Consider the following 22,611-nt stretch of genomic DNA (forward strand, 5'->3'; position numbering starts at 1 on the left):
GATGATATAAGGTCCCCCGTCTGTTAACTTTTCTCTTTTATATCTCAAAAGAGATTGACTTAAGGCAGAACCAGATCTTATAGATTGAGTCCTGCCTTATTAACATAACTGCCTGCAATCCTGCCTCATTAACATCATAGAAGTAGGATTATGACAGTAGGATAATCACATCAGATGACAAAATGGTGGACAATCACATAATACTAGGAATCACAGCCTGGCTAAATTGACACATTTTTGGGGCCACATTTCAATCCACAACACTAGGTAAACCACAAAGCCTTTTTATATACATCATCATTTACAGCAGAAGAATGTACCATGGTAGTAAGGTAGTTATGTTCCTTCCTTTTGATAGAAACACAGTTACTAACCTAACACAAGTTTTTTTAGTCAATATTCTAAATCCAGAAGTGTCCCTGATGAATTCTCAGCTGAAACGTTGCTATCGGAACTAAGAGGGACCCAGGAGGGGTCTCTCCAGCTTCCTGAAGGAAGGTGCCTCAGTGGATATAGTGGCTACTAAGAAAGTACTTTAAGAACTCAGTAAGCATTTACTGAGTACAAAGATGAGTTATTCATGGTCCCTGCCCTCATTTATAGTCTAAGGGGAAAGTGAGATTCTAAAGAGATAAGTTCAATATTATTTGTTTAATGCTATGATGGAGGTTGTACACACTGTCCTGTGCCTTTAAGATAAAGATGTAAAACGCAAATCTAAAGAGGGAACAATTTGAGACAAGAAAAGCTGTATTTCACTTGGTATGAGTGGATTTAATACCAGTTACTCTCTGTGAGGTATGGCTCAATAGACTCCTTCTTTCTCTTCTTGTAATAGCACTCCCACTCCTCTCATTTGGGATTCATTCCTTCCCAGTCTATTGGTCTGGAGAGGCTGCCCTCCACAGTTCTGCAGCTCGACTCTAGTCACAAAACCCCAAACCAAACCTGTTGCTGTTGAGTTGACTCTAACTCATGGCAACCTCATGTGTCACAGAGTAGAATCGCTCCATAGGATTTTCTCAGCTGTAATCTGGTGGTACAGTCGTTAAGAGCCCGGCTACTAACCAAAAAAGTCTGCAGTTTGAATCCATCAGCCACTCCTTGGTAACCCTACAGGGCAGTTCTACTCTGTCCCATTGAGTCGATATGAGTTGGAATCGACTCATTGGCAATGGGTTTGGGTTTTTCTTTTTTTGTTTCGGTAATCTTTATGAAAGCAGATTGCTAGGCCTTTTTTGTCATCGCACCACTGGGTGGGTTCAAATTGTGAACCTTTAGGTTAGCAGCCTAGCACTTACTCATTTGTGCTACCTATGGACTATTACAGAAACCCTGGTGGCGTAGTGGTTAAGTGCTATGGCTGTGAACCAAAGGGTCAGCTGTTCGAATCCGCCAGGTGCTCCTTGGAAACTCCATGGGACAGTTCTACTCTGTCCTATAGGGTCGCTGTGAGTCAGAATCGACTTGACGGCACTGGGTTTGGCTTTTTTTTTTTAATGGACTATTACTCCAGCCACAGAGATAAGCAAATCTGGGACCTGTTAATATTCTACTCTCAATGACCTCAGGGATTGGCCCGATGGATAGTTGCATCACCTAAGCTGAGCCAATAAGAGTCCTTCCCTGGACTTCATATGTAGATGCTCCATTCTTCTAGAATTTATTTTCTCCTCGAGCTGCTACATAGATTGATACAAGCCTAGAGTTGTCTGTGGCCATGCTTTCTATTTCGTATTTTTCCCTTCCTAACCCCTTCTGTCTCTCCAAACCTCATCATATGGGGAGGCTCATCTGCAGGATAGAATAAAGCCAACACACAGAAAAGTTGAGAGAGAAAGAGAACAGCTACCACCTATGATGCCCTGCCCAAAGGTGCTCTGCTCAGGAGTTGAGTGGGAGCCAAAATCCTGCCTCTGTTTCACTCACGGTGATGAAGGACAACCCTCAACCAGACTGAGGAACCCCTATTTCTTCAGACATAGGCTCTGTCAGCTCACCTAGCCTTCTTCTAACTCACACAAATGTGTTACATATGGTAGATACACGTGACAAGATCAAAGAAGCCCCGGGTGTCACTTGCATCCTTTTCAGTTACAGCCACCAACATACTTTTTTCACCTACACTTACTTCAGTTGGCTTTTTGTCACTTGCAACCAAAGAAGTCCTGACAAACACAGCAGACCGGACACCCAGGTTGCTTTAGATAAAATACCACAATTGTTTTAGGCCTAAACTTCCTGTTAGCCATTGCCTTTGGACATTCTTTCAATTTGCAAGTCCTTATGGTTCTCTAGCCAGGCAAGAAATAACTAATAGCTCTCCTTTTCTTTATTAGAGTATAAGATAGCTTCTATGCAAAAATAATACACCGAGATCAAGTTCAATCCAATAATGCTGCTACTGGTTTCTTCATGAAAATGATTATTTTTGAAATCATTCCCAAAGTGTTTGGTAAATTGCTCTGCTGTCAATTCTGGTAGCAAAGATGTGTAAAAACACTGACTGTTCTTGCCTAATGTTAAAAAGGGTCATTGCTAATTTCCCCTCACAAATTCTGGTTTTTGTTTCATTAGCTTTAAACTTCTTCCTGCAGAAAGTAAGGGACAGATCACTCACCCTCTTTGGTATCTGTCCAACTCATGGAGAACTGTGTGGTCACAGTACTCAAACACCAAGTGAAGCTTCCGTTTCCTCCTGAAGACCTCAAGGAGGTTGACAAGGTTGGGGTGCTTGAGTTGCTGAAAACACAAAAAGCAAGGTGCTAAGTTTGAGTCATGGAAGATCTGCTTCCTCTAGTTTTGGTCCAATGAAGACAAAGCTATTTGCTCTTCAGGAAGTTTAATTTCTTGGACTGAAAAAAAGGGGGCTGTAAATGGTGTTATTTTACATCTCTTTACAAACTATTTGCTAATAGCTTGCAAGTGAAAAATGATTATTTATAATCCAGGTGGCCGGTGAAGGCAAAGAGAGATATAAGAAGGTTAGAAAAGAAAGGAGAATAAGAAGGGTAGGTTTTTTTTTTTTTTAACTGTACTTTAGATGAAGGTTTACAGAACCAACTAGTTTCTCATCAAACAGTTACTACGTTGGCTAACAACCCCGCAACATGTCAACACTCTCCCTTCTCAACCTTGGGTTCCCTATTACCAGCTTTCCTGTTCTCTCCTACCTTATAGCCCCTGTCCCAGGGCTGGTGTGCCCCTTTAGTCTTGTTTTGTTCCATGGGCCTGTTCAATCTTTAGCTGAAGGGTGAACCTCAGGAGTGACCTCATTACTGAGCTGAAAGGGTGTCAGGGGCCATACTCTCAGGGTTTCTCCAGTCTCTGTCAGGCCAGCAGTCTGATCTTTCTTTTTGAGTTAGAATTTTGTTCCACATTTATCTCGAGTTCTGTCGGGGACCCTCTATTATGATCCCTGTCAGAGCAGTTAGTGGTGGTAGGCGGGCACCATCTAGTTGTACCAGACTCAGTCTAGTGGAGGCCATGGTAGATGTGGTCTATCTTTATCTTTAGTTTTCTTCATTCTTCCTTGCTCCCAAAGGGGTGAGACCAGTGGAGTATCCCAGATGGCCACTCACAGGCTTTTAAGACCCCAGACACCACTCACCAAAGTAGAATGCAGAACATACACTTTATAAACTATGCCAACTGAGCTAGGTATTCCCCAAGATCATCGTCCCCACAGCCCTCAGAAGGGTAGGTAGTTTTAGTGAACACAAACTCATACTTCAAGGCTCAGATCAAATGCCCCTTCCTAATTGAACACAAACTCACACCTCAAGGCTCAGATCAAATGTCCCTTCCTAAGGAGTTTGCCCCTCAGTGGCATCAAGGTTGGTGTTACCCAGAGAGTAACTCATGGAGTTACCCTCCCCCATGGACCTCTTCCCAAACCAGACCATACAGAATTCTTAGTAATGTCTTTGTACTAATGTCGCTCGCAAATCGTAATGCTCGTATATCACTCTTTTCCTTTAATTACTACTTCATTCTCAAATAGTGATTGATACAGGTTCACAAATACTAATTACCAGTATACTGTAGCTAGAACACCAGAAATCTTGACCATATCAGTGACTATTAAAACACCAGCAACAATGAAAACAATAGCACATGCTTGTAGTGCACAGATGAAACCACAGATTCCAAGAGTCAGTGTTATTGGGTAATAATGACGGATATGGCATTAGAAAGTTCCAAAGTAAATTAGAACAAAGTTTTAGCCTTTTAGGTATATTGATGAATGTAAGCTGGACTTACAAAAAATGTTTATTTTTATAGACTGTCATTTTGGTGTCACCCCTCTGACAGTGTCACCTGGGCAGTCTGAATCCCCCGTAACCCCGAGTGATGCCACTATCACCCCTGACCTCCCAGATTGGTTCAGCATTGTTAATGCTCTCGTTGCCCCCTGTATGTCTCCTTCAGAACATCTATCGCAATTCTTATTTAGTAATTACTTGCCAACTATTTAATATCCTTCACCTTCAATAGACTGTAAGAAACACGATGTCAGGGTCTGTGCTCTCTTGTTTACTCAAAATTATGTTGCTGTATCCCCAGCAAGGGCCTTGCATGTAACAGCCGTCCAATAGTTGTTTGTGAATGAATGTGTAAATCACGTTTCATAGCTTGATGAAACATTTTAAAATGGGAATATAAAGAAGGCTCTCCAATCTAACGTGCCTGAGGCATGTGTCTAGAAAAAAGGGACAGGAAGATATGTTGGCTTTGGCAAAGATAAATATTTTACACAGCTTCCTGGGCCCTCTGCACATAATCCTATCAGAAATATTATAACCAGGTACTGATCTCCTTTTCTGTGAAAGAAAGTAAGAGCTTTGTGCTTGGGAAGACAAAACTCCACAGAAAAATGTATCAATGATGAGTTCCCTCTCTGCAGTGTTCATTCTTGTTTCACTGATCGAACAGATCACCTTTGGTGTCTGCTTTATTGTTGCACTATTTTTTAAATAATTTACTTTATTAATTTTTTGTTGAAAATATATACATCAGAATATACACCGATTCAACAATTTCTACATTTTTATTCAGTAACATTGATTACAGTCTGCATATTTGTAAAAATGATGTGTGGTCAGACCTCATCTCACTTCCAGAGGAGGAGAGAGAATCAGCATCAGCCCAAAGCTGATCCTTATGGTGTGGAGGTCAGACATATCTCCACTCTCCAATCTTTTTACAGTTCTGACACCTGCTGTCCCTCCTATGTGCCCTCCACTTCTCTGCTGGGTTCGATAATTCTTCTCTTCTGGATTTGATAATTCTTTGCAATGGCCACACAGAACCAACAGACCATACGATTATGGGGTTTATTAGGTAAGTAACAGGTTACAATTAAGGATCACCTTGGAGGTAACAGGAACAACTTGGATATAGTTCTTCAATCAGGACAGCTTCTTCTCAGCTGAGCCCACAGGCAGGCCTCTCTCTCAGCCCTTAGCCTTTGGCCTGGTGTTTTAGTCATCTACTGCTGCTATAACAGAATACCACAAGTTGATGGCTTTAACAAAGAGAAATTTATTTCTTCACAGTAAAGTAGGCTGAAGTCCAAATTCAGGGTGTTAGCTCCAAGGGAAGGCTTTCTCTCTGTCAGGTCTGGAGGAAGGTCTCTGTCCTCAATTGAGGAGCTTCTCAGGTGCAGGGACCCCAGGTCCAAAGTACCCACTGTGCTACCCTGGTGCTGCTTTGTTGGTGGTATGAGGTCCCCTTGTCTCTCTGCTTGCTTCTTTTTTTCATCTCTCAAGAGATTGCCTCAAGACACAATCCAATCTTGTAGATTGAGTCTTGCCTCAGGAACCCAACTGCTACCCATCCTCCCTCATTAACATCACAGAGGCAGGATTTACAACATACAGGAAAATCACACAGTACCAGTGATCATGGTCCAGCCAAATTGATACACCCATTTTTGGGGGGACATAATTCAATCCATGACACCTGGCCTCTGCCCTGCTTGGGCAAGTGTTACAAAGCTCTTTCGCTCAGCTGATAAATGCCCAGAGGCATCCCACTCTGCCAGCAAGCCTCCTGCCTGAAGGCTCTCAGCTTTTGTGCTCTGTGGGCTGGGATGCCCACTGTAGCCACCTTGCTCTGTGTGCTGGGAAGCCCACCGCACCATCTTGTGATGGTCTCCTGGTTCCTGCCATCTTGTGCCACTGCTACCTACAGCATTATTGTTCTTTCTCCTGAGTCTAGAAGGTTCTCAGTGCAGGGACTCTGGGCCCAAAAGACACACTCTTTTTCTTGATGGTAGTGATGTCCCTCCTCCAGCCTTTGGGATTGGCTCCCTTTAAGACTAGTGAGATGGTAAAACTGACCAATCCCCTACGAGGGTTCCATACACCTTATTTGCATAGTCCCACCCACCCCCACCCCCCAACAAGGGTTCCATGCACCTTATAAGCATTAGCACTACAATATTGTTGCACTATTTTAACAGTGGGTATACTGCTCCTCTTTTTCCAAATATTCTTTGATAGTTCCACCAGATAACTTTCCATAAGAGTTTTACAATCAAGTGCTGCTTTGCAATATTAACTTTTTCCATCAACAAATAACACTGCCTTCCCATATTAAAAATTTTAGTAAAAGAAAGTATTTTTAATTCATAGAAGCCAGTTCAGATGAAAGTATTCCTTGACAACTGTGAACAATTTTTCCATGTGGAAAAATAGAGACTGCTGGGTTTGAGCAGAACAAAGCACATGGACTCTCTCATTTTACCAGAGGGCTACCCACAGGGTAGAGCTTGCTGTGGTCTCCCAACGTCTCTCTCTTCCTCTTAGTTAGCTGTCACATGGCCCTCTAGAATAAAGACCACATTACCCACTTTCCCTTCCAGCTAGCCTTGTGATTAAGTATTGGCCGTGGGAATTTAAATAGAGGTGTTATATACAACCACAGGAAGTGTTCTCAGAGAAAAGGGATACTTCTTTTTCTTCCTTCTTATTGCTGGCTGGAATACAGATGTAAGCAGCCATTCTGGAACAAGAGGAAGGAAGCATGTCCTAGGGATGGTGGAGCACCAAGAGGGAGGAGCTGGCGCCTGGCACTGGGAAGCCTCCTAACTAACCAGCCTTGCTCTGCTACACACTTGTTTTCTACCTTGTTGATGCCATTATTATTTTCATTTTTGTTTCATGTGAGGCCAAACTGGTAACTGATACACCCTGACTGGGAAGAGGCAAAAATGGTTAACTTGGGAGTGTTCACAGACTTCCTTCATCCCCTAGCCTACCAAAGAGAATCCCATCATTGCCAGCCCGGTTTCCCCTCCCTCTCTCTCCTAAAAAGAAAAATTCTTTCTTGCTGGGATAGAGACTGAGTCAATATACCTAATAAAATCCTGAAGGTGGTGATATGGAGGGAAAAGAAGGAGATGGAAGAAAGGCCACAGGGCTGGAGATAAAGGAGGAGTGGACTCGGGTTTGAGGCGAGCAGCTTCAAGGTGCCGGATCTAAGATTTTAACACGTGAGGCTTTGGGATTTACATCTGAGCCCCTTTAATGTCTTTCAAAGAAGTCACTAAAGAATAGCAATTTTTCTTAGTTCATTTTGACTGTGTGTTTAATTAATTTGAAGTGTGCTTCTTCAATAAGATAGTTTATATCTAAGATAGCTCTGCCTGTACCTGCCTAGAAAAACAGAAATAGCCAATACTAAACTCACACACATATATACCAGGCTACTGCATACACAATGTGAATTCATCTGTGGAGGGTTGAACAACGAAGGACAGAGAAGTTAAAGGGCTTCCTGGGATAAGTAGAGCTATATTGAATCTGTTTATTATAGAAGACAGTGGACCAAAGATTACTTCCAAGGTTATGAGCATGAATAGCTAGAAGGATGACGGAATTGCTAACAGGAATGAGGAGTCTTAGTGTCAGGGAGGAAGGACATCTAGACTTCCCATGTTTCTTTTTAGGGGACACAGAAGGGATGCAATCTATGGATAGTCTCGACTGAGAATCAAAAGTAAGTTGACTAACAACTCCTCCTGTCCCTGTCTATGCACTTCAAATGCAATTTGAATTTACCACTGCTCCCATCAAAGATAGAGTCATTTCCCCACTCCCTGAATCTGGGCTGGTCCTGTGATTTGTTCTGAGCAATGGAATAAGGCAGAAGCAATGCTGCCTGACTTCTGAGACTAGGCCTTAAGAAGACTTGCACCTTCTTCTTTTGCTCTTTGAGACTACTGCCCTGAGAACTTTGTGTCCTGATGAAGCCCAGGATGAAATACTATGTGGACAGAGAGGCCCAATGTTGTAGCTGAGCCCCACCCCAGCAGATCCACCAACTGACATGAGTGGACCCAGGCAAGACCAGTTGAAGAATCACCTAGCCAACTTGCAAACTAGTGAGAAATAATAAATCTTTGTTGTTTTAAGCTGCTAAGTGTTGGGGATGTTTGTTATGCAGCAGAGGTAACTGAAAGAATTCTCAACCTGTATTAAAATTACTAGGGGAACTTTTTTTTAAAATTAATTTTTATTGTGCTTTAAGTGAAAGTTTACAAATCAAGTCAGTCTCTCATACAAAAATTTATACACAGCTTGCTATACACTCCTAATTGCTCTCCCGTTGATGAGACAGCACACTCCTTCCCTCCACTCTCTCTCCTCGTGTCCATTCGGGCACTAGGCGAGCTTCTGAAAACCACAGATAACCAGGTTCCATCCTCAGAGATCCTGAGTTAGTCTTAGGTAGGGGCAAAGGTATCTGTGTGCTTAATTTTTCCAAAACTCCTCAAGTAGTTCTAATGTGTACCCAGAAGTATTAATCACGGGCAGGCAGATATTTTGTAAGTAATAAAAGGTAGAAGGAGAAAAATCAAAGTTCTTCAATTACATGCTGTACCACAGCTGTGATCAGCTGGGCAGTGAGAAGAGAAGCAACCAACAAGGAAGATGCTAAAGGAGACAATTTGTGTTCTCGTTTTCTTTGCAAAGTCTCTCTGTATCTTTGAGATGTGAAATTCCTGCTCCAGACATTATACTTCATGAAACAAGCACAGAACACCTAAGAGCCTCTAAAGCCCATTAGTCACATTTGGGCCTTAGAACAGAGGGCACTCACTCCAACCTATAAAACCTCACATTTAGGTATTTTATTTACCTGGAAGCTTTTAGCCTGAGCTAACATTTTCCAGACATAGGGATAGAATTGACTACTGTCTTTTGTTTTAATCTGTTTATTTTATTGGGACTAGAAATATTGACTGCCGTCTTTGACCACTGAATTGCATTGGCTGGAATGCCTCAAACAGAGAGCAAACAACCAAGTTAAAATGGGTGCTGAACAACTTTTTGACAGAACTAGTGGAAAACAGAAGTTTGTTTCAGGCTCTGAAAAGTCACTGTCCTTAAGCTTTACTTTTCATTTTCACACCATTTGCTCCTTTGATAGGACATGGTATTGAGGCCCAAATCTCAGATCTTAGAATCTTTTGATTTTCCATGTTACATATCTAGTGCTCACCCCGTTTTTTGGCAAAAGTACAAATGTATCAGTTCTACCAAAACGAATCTCCTTGATGTTCTCTGAATGCCAAGACTAAAAACCTTGAATTTGCCATGCCGAAACATCCAGTGATCACCCCAGGGCACTTCTGCCCCCAGTAAAACCCACAGGTCCTCTTGATTTGGCCTCTCATGTCTCCAGCCTCATCTATCATAACTTCCTCCCAGACACACTGAATTTCTTGCACTTCCTTGAAGCACAAACTCCCTCTCATTTCAGAACTTGTTCACCCCATTCTCTGCCTGAAACACTCCCCGCCCCTCCAGATGTCATTTTGTCTGTCCCGCCTCCCCTGCCCCCACCCTGACACAGCTGGTATGAACTATAAGAGCTACGGCTTTGGAACCCATGCACAGGGTACCACTGTGATTGGTGAGGGGCATGTCACAGCCATATCCATTGGGCTGAGTGGGATCAGTAAATATTATATGACACCCACCTTTCTCTGTTATCACACACTTGTTGAAAACCTAGATTCTAATTACTGCATAACATTCTATTCAAGTAACATTTAAGTTATTTCCAATTTGGGGCTATTTTTAAATAAGGTTTTGATGAACAACCATCTAGCTGGTTGACCCTAACATTGACTATCAGTTCACTTCTCTAGGCCCCAGTTTTTCATCTATAAAATCAGGAAGTACAAGGGCTGCTGTGACATACAGAAAGCAAGTAGGACAGTGTCAGGCACATATTAAGCTCTCCATAAAGGTCAACTGTTGAGGTTGTCATCTTTGTGTTAAATCTATTTTTATTTATGATGATTTTATTTATTCATTTTATTAAACAATATTTATTTATTTTAATATGCATAAGGCACTGTGCTAACCCAAAGGATATACAGAGAAATAAAGCAAATACTGTACCTACCCTCATGAACCTAGGAGGGGAGACAGATGTTGAACAAGTAATTACAGACATGGTAAAAGCTATAAAAAGCAAGGTAAAGGAATGGGGAACAGGAGGAGCTGATCCTGGTTTGAAGGTAGCAGGTGGTCCAGGGAAGATCTCCTTGAGGAAGTGACCACTGTGGTAAGACCTGAGGGTGAACTAAAATTAGCTGAGCAGTCTAGAGCCTCAGAAATCTGGCTTTATGGCTCCGAATAGATATAGCCAAATTGCTTTCCAAAGGATTATATGTAATTACCCTCTCCCAGGAGTATCAGGGTACCTTCTACCAAACCATGGCCAGCTTTGAGGAAGACATAAACATTTAAGTTTTTGATGTATATTGTCAGATTGCTTCCCGTGAGGGCTTACCATGCCTCCAGCAACATAGGACGGTATCGCAAACATGGTTTTTAAACCATGTTTCTCCTACATTCCTCCATGGGATAACTTTCACATAATTACAAATATCTAATAAGTTATTTCTCAACCTTTTTTCAGGATAATTTTAATTTAGAAAAATTGATCACTATGAAAACCAAAAACCAAGCCAGCTGTCACCCAGTCAATTCCAATTCATGGAGACTGCCCTGTGTGTCAGAGTAGAACTGTGCTCCACAGAGTTTTCAATGCCTGATTTTTCAGCAGTAGATCTCCAGCTCTTTCTTCTGAGGGGCCTCTGGGTGCACTCCAATCTACAACCTTTCAATTAGCAGCCAGGCACATTAACCATTTGTACCACCCAAACCAAAACCCATTGCCATCAAGTAGATTCTGACTCACAGAGACCCTATAGGTCAGAGTAGAAGTGTCCCATAGAGCGTCCAAGGAATGGCTGGTGGATTCAAAGTACAGTCCTTTTGGTTAGCAGCCAAGCTCTTAACTACTGCATCACCAGGGCTCCTTGTACCACCCAGGGACTCCTAAATCCTAATTAGAAGTTAAAAATTAAATTATAAATATGTTAAATTATAAATTCTCTCTAGGGATGGCAGGATTCTAGGTAACCTAGAAACACTCCAGAGCAGCAGGTATCTGGTCTGGCATAACAACCCCAAGAAGCCAGTCCCTGTCCTGATTGTGCTCATCTGTTTAACAAATATCTGCAGAGTGCCTGCTCTGCCTCAGGCACTGTTCTAGGCGCTAGAGACACATGAGTGAACGAGACAGAGGACTCTGGCATTAGACGAAGAAGTCCTCTATATATAAGAGATTAGGTGCCTCAGAGAAACCGTTCCTGAGGAAGTAACCTTGAGCTGAGTCCTAGATAGTAAGAGCCTGACTAGAACAAGGGCAGAAGCGGTGGTGGAGGGACAGTAGCTTTCCAGGCAGAGGGCTGGGAACTTAGGCCACTTAAGCAACTGAAAGAGAGTGTGGGTTGAAGGTCAAGCACGCAGAACCAAGGCCAGTGAGACAGTCAGAAGGCACATCCTGCAGGGCCCTGCGGGCCACGCTAAGAGGCTTGCACTTAGGGCATTCTTAGCATGGCCCCAACAGGAAGTCACTGGAGGATTTTTAGCAAAATGTGATACAATATGATTGATTTTTAAAAGCCTCCTATGGCTGCAGGGTAGAGAATGGTTTGGAGTAGGGCAAAAACAGGAGTGGAGACCAGTGAAGAGCACTGATGGTTTGGAGGAGAGTGGCTTGGACCAAGGCAGTGGCAGGCTAGATGGGGAGACAGACACTGTTTTGAGATACATTTTGTTATTAGAAGAGTCAGAACATGGTGATGGACTGGATGTGAGGGATGAGGGCTTGGGCGGTGTCAAGAATGACATAAACGTGTACACAACCACGTGGATGGTGGAGCTTCCACTGAGAGAGGGAGCAGGTTCTGGAGGGAAGAGACTATTGTTTTTGGAACACTGAGTTGGAGGGGACACTGAGATACCAAAATGGAGTTGTCAGGTTGGCTGGAATTGCGCTGAAGATAAAAGCTAACATTAGCGTGTGTGTAACTGAAGCCACAGATAGATGAGTTTGCCCAGGAAGAGCAAGACAGAGAAGGGAAGAAGGCCTAGGAAGAGGCCCAAGGTATCTAGCACAGATGTATGGTGGATAAGGAGGAAGTAGAAAGGAGAAAGGAAAGGAGGTCCCCAGAGATAAGAGAGAAGAGAGCAGAGCACTGTGACACAGACATATTATGGAAGGAGGAAGTGGTCATTGGTGTCCGATGCTACTGAAGGGTCAAGTGGGAAGAGGACCAAGAGGCACGCACCAGACTTCCTTAGGCCAGGGTCACGGTGACCTCGTTGGAAGCACGATCAGAACAGTGGTGAGAACAGAAGCCAGACTACATGGATTTGGCGACTCAAACCACCTTACTCCTCTCTATTGACAACCCTGACCTCATGAGCAGGACACAGACAGATAACTGGTTCTGAAAGCAGTTTTGCAGTTGGTAGCCTGGAGATGTCAATATAGCTCCAGTATCATAAACGTTTGGATTCACAAGGATTTGTATGTTTCTCCTTCAATACTGAATGAACTTCTTTAGGGACAAAGAAACTAAATGAGAAGAACCAAACAACTTGATGAATGAACTGTTTACAGGCTTACTCAGCATGTTTATTACATGTATAAGTAATCTTAATATACAGAATAGTAAAAAATTTACACAGGTACTATGTTTCTACCCAAAGTGGAGAAAATGTACAAGCAACTGAGACAACTGCATTTTACGACAAATAAGAAAAAATGCATTTATTTGTGGAAGTAAAGCATTTCTCACACACCTGCCTGGCCCCTGTAGGTATGGGGTTTGTGTGTATATGAAGCCAAAGCCTCAGTCCTGGTCTTATTTCTCAGCATTCTGTTCTGTGCTGGCCCAATCTTGAGGGTCTCAGTGGTTCTTGCCAGGCTAGTCAGCATCACCTTGCAGTTATACTAGGCCTAGAAGCATGGGCCTGCTCAGACTCAGATTCAGTTTCCCATGTAAAGTTTCCAAACTTTGCCACAGTTATTTCCTTTTGGGCTCCCTTTTATTTTCTCTCTGTGCTTTGAATATTGATGTTTCACATTATGAATGCTTAGTGAAGCATTTTCTCTGACATTAAAAAAGATCCACTTATGAAAAATGAACTTAATCTGTGTTCTACTTGGTTTCCCCTGAAGAGCTGAGAATGCTACATATCCTTCTTGGGCAGCTTCTGCCATCTTGACATCGGCCCTATGTCATCACCGGCCACCCATCTCTTATAAAGCTCAGGACCTACATCTTTTAAGGCCAATTGTTTGATCTGTTCAGCTTACAGTACTGAATGATTTTGTATTAGTTGCCAAATCTTCAAAATCAGGAAACGTTACTTTAAAAGTCTAGTTACTGGGCTTCTCTTGAAATTGCTGGAGCTCTAGCAACACTGGGCCTACAGCTGCTGTGGCAGTAATAAGCTAGGGCTGAGAAGCAACAGTCCACTTTAGACGAGGCCTGCACACTTTAGTTTACTACCACTACTTCTTGTTTTCTGATACCAAATGAGAGTTGCCTTTTATTATCACTCTTCCATTATTGTTTTTCTTATATTAGAGTTAAAAGTACAATATTTAATGTACTATGTTTCTATCCAAAGTGGAGAAAATGTACAAGCAACTGAGACAACTGCATTTTATGACAGGTAAGAAAAAATGCATTTATTTGCAGAAGTAAAGCGTTTCTCACACACCTGCCTGGCCCCTGTAGGTATTGGGTTTGTGACTTCTACTTTAGGGGTTCTCAGCGGTCACTTGTTTCTAAACAGGATAGATCATTTCATCTGTGACTCTTCCTATCTCTCGAGTGTCAAGAATTCTCTGGTCTGTGTTCTTTGCAGGGGAGAGGAGAATATTTATCCTGTGTCTGTAGCTGGGAGGAAAAACAGACCATTTTCTCAATGGTCATTTCCTCTTTTCCTTTCGAAAGCATTCTTCTCCTACCACAAGTGTGGTAAATAACAAAAGGACTGAGAATAAAGTTTAGAAAATGGGAATTCCTATTAAAATTAAGAACACTTAATTGTGCTCATGCAGAACCCATACACAGATCAAGAAGCAGTCAGTCATTCGAACAGAACAACAGGATACTGCGTTGTTTAAAATCAGGAAAGGTGTATGTCATGGACTGAATTAATGTCCCCCCAAAATGTGTGTATCAACTTGGTTAGGCTATGATTCCCAGTATTCTGTGGTGGTCCTCCATTTTGTGATTGTAATATTATGTTAAAAGGATTACGATGGGATTGTAACACCCTTACCAGGTCACATCCCTGAGCCAATGTAAAGGGAGTTTCCCTGGGGTGTGGCCTGCACCACCTGTTATCTCTCAAGAGATAAAAGGAAAGAGAAGCAAGCAGACAGTTGGGGACCTCATATCACCAAGGAAGCAGTGCTGGGAGCAGAGCACATCGTTTGGACCTCGGGTCCCTGCACCTGAGAAGCTCCTTAACCAGGGGAAGATTGAGGACAAGGACTTTCCAACAGAGCCGACAGAGAGAGAAAGCCTTCCCCTGGAGCCGACGCCCTGAATTTGGACTTGTAATCTACTAGACTGTGAGAGAATAAATTTCTCTTTGTTAAAGCCGTCTACTTGTGGTATTTCTGTTGTAGCAGCACTAGATGACTAAAACAGTGTATGTCAGGGTTGTGTACCTTCACCATACTTACTCAGTCTGTTATGCTGAGCAAATAATCCAAGAAGCTGGACTATATGAAAAAGAATGAGGCATCAGGGTTGGAGGAAGGCTCATCAGCAACCTGCGATATGCCGATGACACAACATTGCTTGCTGAAAGTGAAGAGGACTTGAAGTACTTACTGATGAAGATCAAAGACTACAACCTTCAGTATGGATTACACCTCAACATAAAGGAAACAAAAATCTTCACAACTGGACCAATAAGCAACATCATGATAAACAGAGAAACACTGAAGTCGTTAAGGATTTCATTTTACTTCGATCTACAATCAACACATATATGGAAGCAGCAGTCAAGGAATCAAATGATGTATTGCATTGGGCAAATCTGCTGCAAAAGACTTCTTTAAAGTGTTAAAAAGCAAAGATGTGACTTTGAGGACGAAGGTGACTATCACCTCATATGCATATGAAAGCTGGACAATGAATAAAGAAGACTAAAGAAGAATTGATGGATTTGAATTATGGTGTTGGCAAAGAATATTGAATCTACCATGGACTGCCAGAAGAACAAACAAATCTGTCTTGGAAGAAGTACAGCTAGAATGCTCCTTAGAAGTGAGGATGGCGAGACTTCATCTTATGTACTTTGGACATATTATCATGAAGGACCAGACCTTGGTAAAGGACATCATGCTTGGTAAAGGAAAAGGTCAGGGAAAAAGAGAAAGACCCTCAGTGAGATGGACTGACACAGTGGCTATAACAATGGGCTCAAACATAGCAATGACTGTGAGGATGACACAGTACCGGGCAGTGTTTCATTCTGTTGTACATTAGGTTGCTGTAAGTCAGAGCCAACTCAATGGCACCTAACAATAACAATTAAAACCAATATTATCCCAGTGCAATGATATTTATAAGCCTTTAAAATTTTTGAACTTGACACTAGGTCTTAGCTACGTAGACACCTTTGTATGAATCCTTTAGCAGTTAACATTCACCATGGATTCGAGAGAGGTCCCCACCTTTATAATAATAAATCCTGGATATTTCCCAAGGATTCCCACAGATCAGCATATTTTAACACTCTCAAGGACTTGAGGCTGAACAATGTTTAGAGCTTGTCTAAGGAGCCGAGAGAGAATCAAGGTTCATATTTGCCATTTTTCCTTCCCACCAGAATGAACTCTCTCAACTACATCAACGTAATGGATAATGGCAGCAGTACCCAGTTTTGCTTTTGACCCAGAAAGAAAGCTCTAAAGTTCTCCTTTACCTCACTTTAGGACTTCAGAAGTACAGGTATGGTCCTGATAGAAATGATACCACTGAAGAATTCACATCATAAAAAGGTCAGTTCTTCTAAAAATAGTAGATGTAATGAATTCCAATCGGAATCCAAAAGAGATTTTGTTTCTTCCTTGCGGTGGGGGGGGGGGGGGGGGTTCCAGATACAATGACTTCAATGTTCATATAGAACTATAAGGAAGTCTTGGCGATGCAGTGGTTAAAGTGCTCGGCCACTAACCAAAAGTCAGCGGTTCGAACCCACCAGCTGCTTGGTGGGAGAAAGATGTGGCAGTCTGCTTCCATAAAAATTTGTAGCCTTGGAAGCCCCAAGGGGCAGTTCTACTCCATCCTGTAGGGTCACTATGAGTCGTAATCAACTCGAGGGCACTGGATTTGAGTTTTATAAAACTGTAACTGTCTAAAAATAGCTGGGGGGGGGGGGCAGTAGGGACAACTTGCTTTACCAGAAGATAAAACCTTCAGTAAAGCGCCTGTAAACATCATCATTGTCATCACTGTCAGTAGGCCTGCAGGTTATTGATACAGAAGTAGACAAACAGAAGCAGTACCAACCAAAAACCAAACCTGCTGCCCTTGAGTCGATTCTGACTCATAGCGACCCTATAGGACAGAGTAGAACTGCCCCATAGGGTTTCCAAGGAGCACCTGGTGGATTCAAACTGTCAACCTTCTTGTTAGCAGCTGTAGTTCTTAACCCCTAAGCCACAAGGGTTTCCACAGAAGCAGTACGAAGTCTATAGTTAGCTCCAAAGGAAATTAACATATGACAAAGGTAGAATTTCAACGTAGTTGAAAAATGTGGCTTTTTAAATAATTTAGTAAGTTTCCCATAAGTTAGGACCAGGCCTTACCACATGATATACAAGAATAAATTATGGATATATTAAAATTTTAAATAGAAAATATAAGCAATATAAATATTGGGAAAAAAATTAGGAGAACCTTTTCACGGCCTTAGGATGGGAGAGAATATCCAAAACAATGCAGGAGGTTCACAGCCAAAAAGGTAGGATAGATAAGCTTGATTACATAAAAATAATAATAATGTTGGTATGGCAAAAGATACTATAAACAATGACAAAAGACAAACAATTGGCTGAGAAATATCTGTTAAAGTTATGACAAATAAAGGGTTAATTATAAGTCTTCTGTTAAGTCTTTATTAAAAACAGTCAACCCAATGAAAAAATGGGTGAAAATACACAGAAGAAGAAATATAAATGAGCAAACAACACATGAAAAAGATACTCGGTCTCACTAGTATTAAGAGAAAGTCAAACCAGAGTAACGATGTGATGCCACTGTTTTTCCTAACAGTAGTCAAACATTCAAGAGATGGATAGCATCTAGTGCTGACAAGGATATAGGAAAATGGGTCTTCTCACACATGGCGGGTTAGTGTGCTAACTGCTATAGCTTCTGGGGAATGTTATTAGCAATATTTATTAAATTTAAAATATACATACCACAATTAAAAAGGGGGCAAAAGATCTGAAAAGGCACCTCACCAAAGAAGATATACAGGTGGCAATAAGCACGTGCAAAGATGCTTAACATCTTTTGTCCTTAAAAAAAGCAACCCATTGCTGTTGAGTCAATTCGGACTCATAGCAACCCTGTAACAAAGTAGAAATGCCTCATAGGGTTTCCAAGGAGTGCCTGGTGGATTCGAACTGCTGACCTTTTGGTAGCAGCCCAACTCGTAACCACTACGCCACCAGAGTTTCCCTTTGTCATTAGGGAATTTCAAATTAAAACAATGCGATACTACTACACACCTATTAGAATGGCTAATATACAAGAACTCTCATTAATTGTTAGTGGGGATGCAGAATGGTACAGGGACTCTAGAAGAGAGTCTGGCAGTTTCTTACAAAGCTAAACATAGTCTAACCATATAATCCAGCAACTGTGCTCTTAGGTGTTAACCCAAATGAGTTGAAAATGTAAATGTCCATTAGTAAGTAAGTAGTTAATAAATTACAGGGCTTTATTCAAATGCAGCTTTTAAAACGAATGAGGCACATCTGTATCTTTTGACTTAGAAAAACAATCAAGATATATTTTTAAGTGTAAAAAGGAAATTACAGAACAGTATACATAATATGATAGCATTGTTATCTAGATTTTAAAAGGAAATACATGTCCTTGTACAACATGGAAATCTGGAAGATAAATGACAAACTGACTTTTGGGGGGAAATAAGATTGGGGAATGAAAAACGACTTCCTTTACACTTTACATTCCTCTGTACCTTACAGGAAGCCCTGATGGCTGAGTGGTTAAGAGCTTGGCTGCTAACCAAAAGGTCAGCAGTTCGAATCCACCAGCCATTCCTTGGAAACCCGATGGTGCAGTTATTCTCGGCCCTACAGGGTTGCTATGAGGAATCCTTCTGTGACACTCTCCTTTGATAAAGGGAGGCTGCCTTGATCTCATACTTCCTCTGAATGCCAAGCACCCCAAGTAGTCACTTGCCTCTTGTCTTGTTTCTAGGATGGCTGGAGAAGAAAAAGAGATGTTAAAAAGCAAAGATTTCACCTCAAAGATTAAGGCGCGCCTGACCCAAGCCACGGTGCTTTCAATCGCCTCATATGCCTGTGAAAGCTGGATGATGAATAAGGAAGACCAAAGAAGAACTGAAGCCTTTGAATTGTAGTGTTGGTGAAAAATATTGAATGTACCATGGCTGCTAAAAGAATGAACAAACCTACGTTGGAAGAAGTACAATCAAAATGCTCCTTAGAAGCAAGGATGGCGAGACTTCGTCTCACGTACTTTGGACATGTTACTAGGTGGGATCAGTCCCTGGAGAAGGACATCATATTTGGTAGAAAACCAAAAAAGAAACCAAACCCAGTGCTGTTGAGTCGATTCCAACTCATAGCGACCCTATAGGACAGAGTAGAACTGCCCCATAGAGCTTCTAAGCTACGCCTGGAGGATTCTAACTGCCGACCCTTTGGTTAGCCGCCGTAGCACTTAACCACTATTCCACCAGGGTTTCCATGTTTGGTAGAGGGTCATTGAGGAAGTCCCTCAACAACATGGATTGATACAGTGGCTACAACAATGGGCTCAAGCAGAATGACAATTGTGAGGATGGTGCAGGACCAGTGTTCCGTTCTATTGTACACAGGGTCACTATGAGTGGGAACCTACTCTATGGCACCTAACAACAACAATATGGGGCAGAGGAGTATGGAAAAAGCTGGGATGACTGGTGGTGGGGAGGTTGGGGAGCTGAGCTTGTTGTAGACCACTTAAGAAGCCCTGGTGGTGCAGTGATTAAGCACTCAGCTGCTAACCAAAAGGTCTGCGGTTTGAAACCACCGGATGTTCAAAAGGAGAAAGATGTGGCAGTCTGCTTCGGTAAAGATTTACAGCCTTGGAAACCCTATGGGGCAGTTCTACTCATCCTATAGGGTTGCTATGAGTTGGAATTGACTCAATGGCAACAGGTTTGGTTTTTTGGTTGGTAGACCAGATAGAGGGAATAGAATGTGGCAAGCTGGTCTTCCAAACAGAGATGGGCTGAGGTCTCTCTTGGATTCCTCTCAGGGCCCAGGACAGGCTAACAATGTGTACAGTGGGTTTTCGGTACATTTTATTGACTAATAAAATATACGAAAAGTACTATGAGACAAGTAATACAAATGTGATCAAAGTAAAAATTAATACTGACACCCAATATTTATAATGCCTATTCCTCAGCAGTGTTCTGATAGTTATAAAGCAAATTATTTGTTTTAATGTGTGATTGACAGCATCAGTCCGTATGGAAACTTACCTTTCATGAGTCCAACAAGGAGAGCTTGAGTTCAGGATTTTCTACCTGGCAATTTTCACCAAAAGTATTTTTACTAGAAGACTATTAAAGTTAATAATCAATAAAGAAGGTTAATAATTAGCAATATAATATGCCTGTTGAAAGCAAATTTGTGGACTAAAACATGACTCCTGCCAAATAAAAAGGTGCATTAAAACATGATAAAAATATGGAGCGGTGTGGGAATTACAACCAATGTCACAAGACAATTTGTATGTAAGTTTTTGAATGAAAAACTAATTTGCACTGTAAACTTTCACCTAAAACACAATAAAATTAAAAATATGTATATGAAGTGTAAGGACACAAGCCTGGCCCATTTAAAAATTGTTTCCATTCCATATAAAAGTACTATTCATGTAGTCTGGGATGTATATTTTATAATGACTACATGTAATACGGAGTCCCTGGCTGGCATAAGTGATTGAATGCTCAGCTACTAACCACAAGGTTGGTGGTCTGAATCAACCCAGAGGTGCCTTGGAAGAAAGGCCTGGTGACCTACTTCTGAAAGGTCACAGCCTTGAAAACCCTATTGCGGAAGGTCAGCTCAACTGGTCTGGACCAAAAGCAAAGAAGTTTCCGGGATAAACTGAATGCTTCAAAGGTCAGCGGAGCAAGGGCGGGGGTTTGGGGACTATGGCTTAAGGGGACTTCTAAGTCAATTGGCATAATAAACTCTATTATGAAAACATTCTGCATCCCACTTTGAACTGTGGTGGCAAATGCTAACAAGGGGCCATCTAAGATGCATCAGTTGGTCTCAACCCACCTGGATCAAAGGAGAATGAAGAACACCAAGGTCACACGACAACTAAGAGCCCAAGAGACAGAAAGGGCCACATGAACCAGAGACCTACATCATCCTGAGACCAGAAGAACTAGGTGGTGCCCGGCTACAACCGATGACTGCCCTGACAGGGAGCACAACAGAGAACCCCTGAGGGAGCAGGAGAACAGTGGGATGCAGACCCCAAATTCTCATAAAAAGACCAGACTTAATGGTCTGACTGAGACTAGAAGAATCCCGGTGATCATGGTCCCCAAACCTTCTGTTGGCCCAGGACAGGAACCATTCCCGAAGACAACTCATCAGACATGGAAGGGACTGGACAGTGGGTAGGAGAGAGATGCTGATGAAAAGTGAGCTACTTGTATCAGGTGGACACTTGAGACTGTATTGACATCTCCTGTCTGGAGGGGAGACAGGAGGGTAGAGAGGGTTAGAAACTGGCAAAACGGTCATGAAAGGAGAGACTGGAAGAAGGGAGCGGGCTGACTGATTAGGGGGAGAGTAAGTGGGAGTATGGAGTAAGGTGTATATAAGCTTATATGTGACAGACTGACTTGATTTGTAACTTTCACTTAAAGCACAATAAAAATTATTAAAAAAAAAAAAAAGAAAACCTCTACGGAGCACAGTTCTCCTCTGCAATTCTTGGGGTCACCAGGAATTGGTATCGGCTCTACAGCAACTGCTATATGTAATATAAGTTGTCTACCCAGAAATTTTATCTGCTGGAAATACAAATAATTTAAATAGCAAAATTTAAAAGGCATAATTGTATTTTTTTATTAATGTGAATTATAACATCAATTACCCTCCCTCCTCCTGCTGATGGCAGTGGGCTTTTTTTTGTCTCCTGCTCTGTGATATTTTATTTCCTAAAGTCTAAGTTGTGTCCTACAGGGTTGTTAAGAGTTGGAGTTGGCTGAGAGTAATGGGTTTAAGGTGTGTGGTAAAATGTGTAGGTTTATTTAGGACACTGACAGATGGTAAAAAAAAACAAAAAAACAACAAAAAAAATCCACTGCCATCAAGTTGATTCCGACAGATGGTAGTAGGGGCTTAGTCTCATTACGAACTGAGTGCCTTTCAGAAGGTAATGCCCAGTTTGTTGATTTCTGCTTCTTTTGTTCTAAAAGTATTTGCCTGACAGCTTTATTACTTAGGAGTTCTCTGAAGGGCAGGAATACAATCTTTCTAGATAAACACATTGTGAGCTAAGCTAAAAAAATCTTCTAATAAACAAACCAGTCTGTTACTATTTGCAGTTAGCATGTTATCTTGTTAAAAAAAAAAAAAACTTAAGCAGGTCTCCACTTGCTGAACAAATAGAGAGATGATAAGGGGGATTTGTTTGGTTTCTATTATTGTGGGCAAAGGCATTCTCTGCTTTGTCTTCCAGGCTACCGAAACTCCCAGAATCTATCTACATACCAAGTAGTCTCTAATGAGAACACATAATGAGGGCTCTATAATCCAAAGGCTCCAAACCGGCAGCCTGCAAGCCAAACACGGTGTGCAGATGTATTTTGTGAGGCCTGAACGGTGTTTAAAATTGTTTTTAATTGTTAACCAGTAAAGTCAGGCGATTTCATTCTCACTAAAAGGAACCAGGGCTCCCTGGAGAAA

The 22,611-nt window shown here is 41.8% G+C and overlaps 1 protein-coding gene across 5 annotated transcripts in view; it reads right to left on the reverse strand.

Moving 5' to 3' along the window:
- The window catches only part of CDKL1 (cyclin dependent kinase like 1), an 80,001-nt gene that overhangs the window by 46,935 nt on the left and 10,455 nt on the right, over window positions 1-22,611 (reverse strand). For all 5 annotated transcript variants that reach the window (XM_049897370.1, XM_049897368.1, XM_049897369.1 and 2 more), the window contains one exon: window positions 2,621-2,742. In XM_049897370.1, coding sequence (XP_049753327.1) covers window positions 2,621-2,742 — 122 coding nt within the window. The remainder of the gene's footprint in view (window positions 1-2,620; window positions 2,743-22,611) is intronic.

Source organism: Elephas maximus, chromosome 10 (assembly GCF_024166365.1).
Source record: "Elephas maximus indicus isolate mEleMax1 chromosome 10, mEleMax1 primary haplotype, whole genome shotgun sequence".
Lineage (NCBI taxonomy): Eukaryota > Metazoa > Chordata > Mammalia > Proboscidea > Elephantidae > Elephas > Elephas maximus.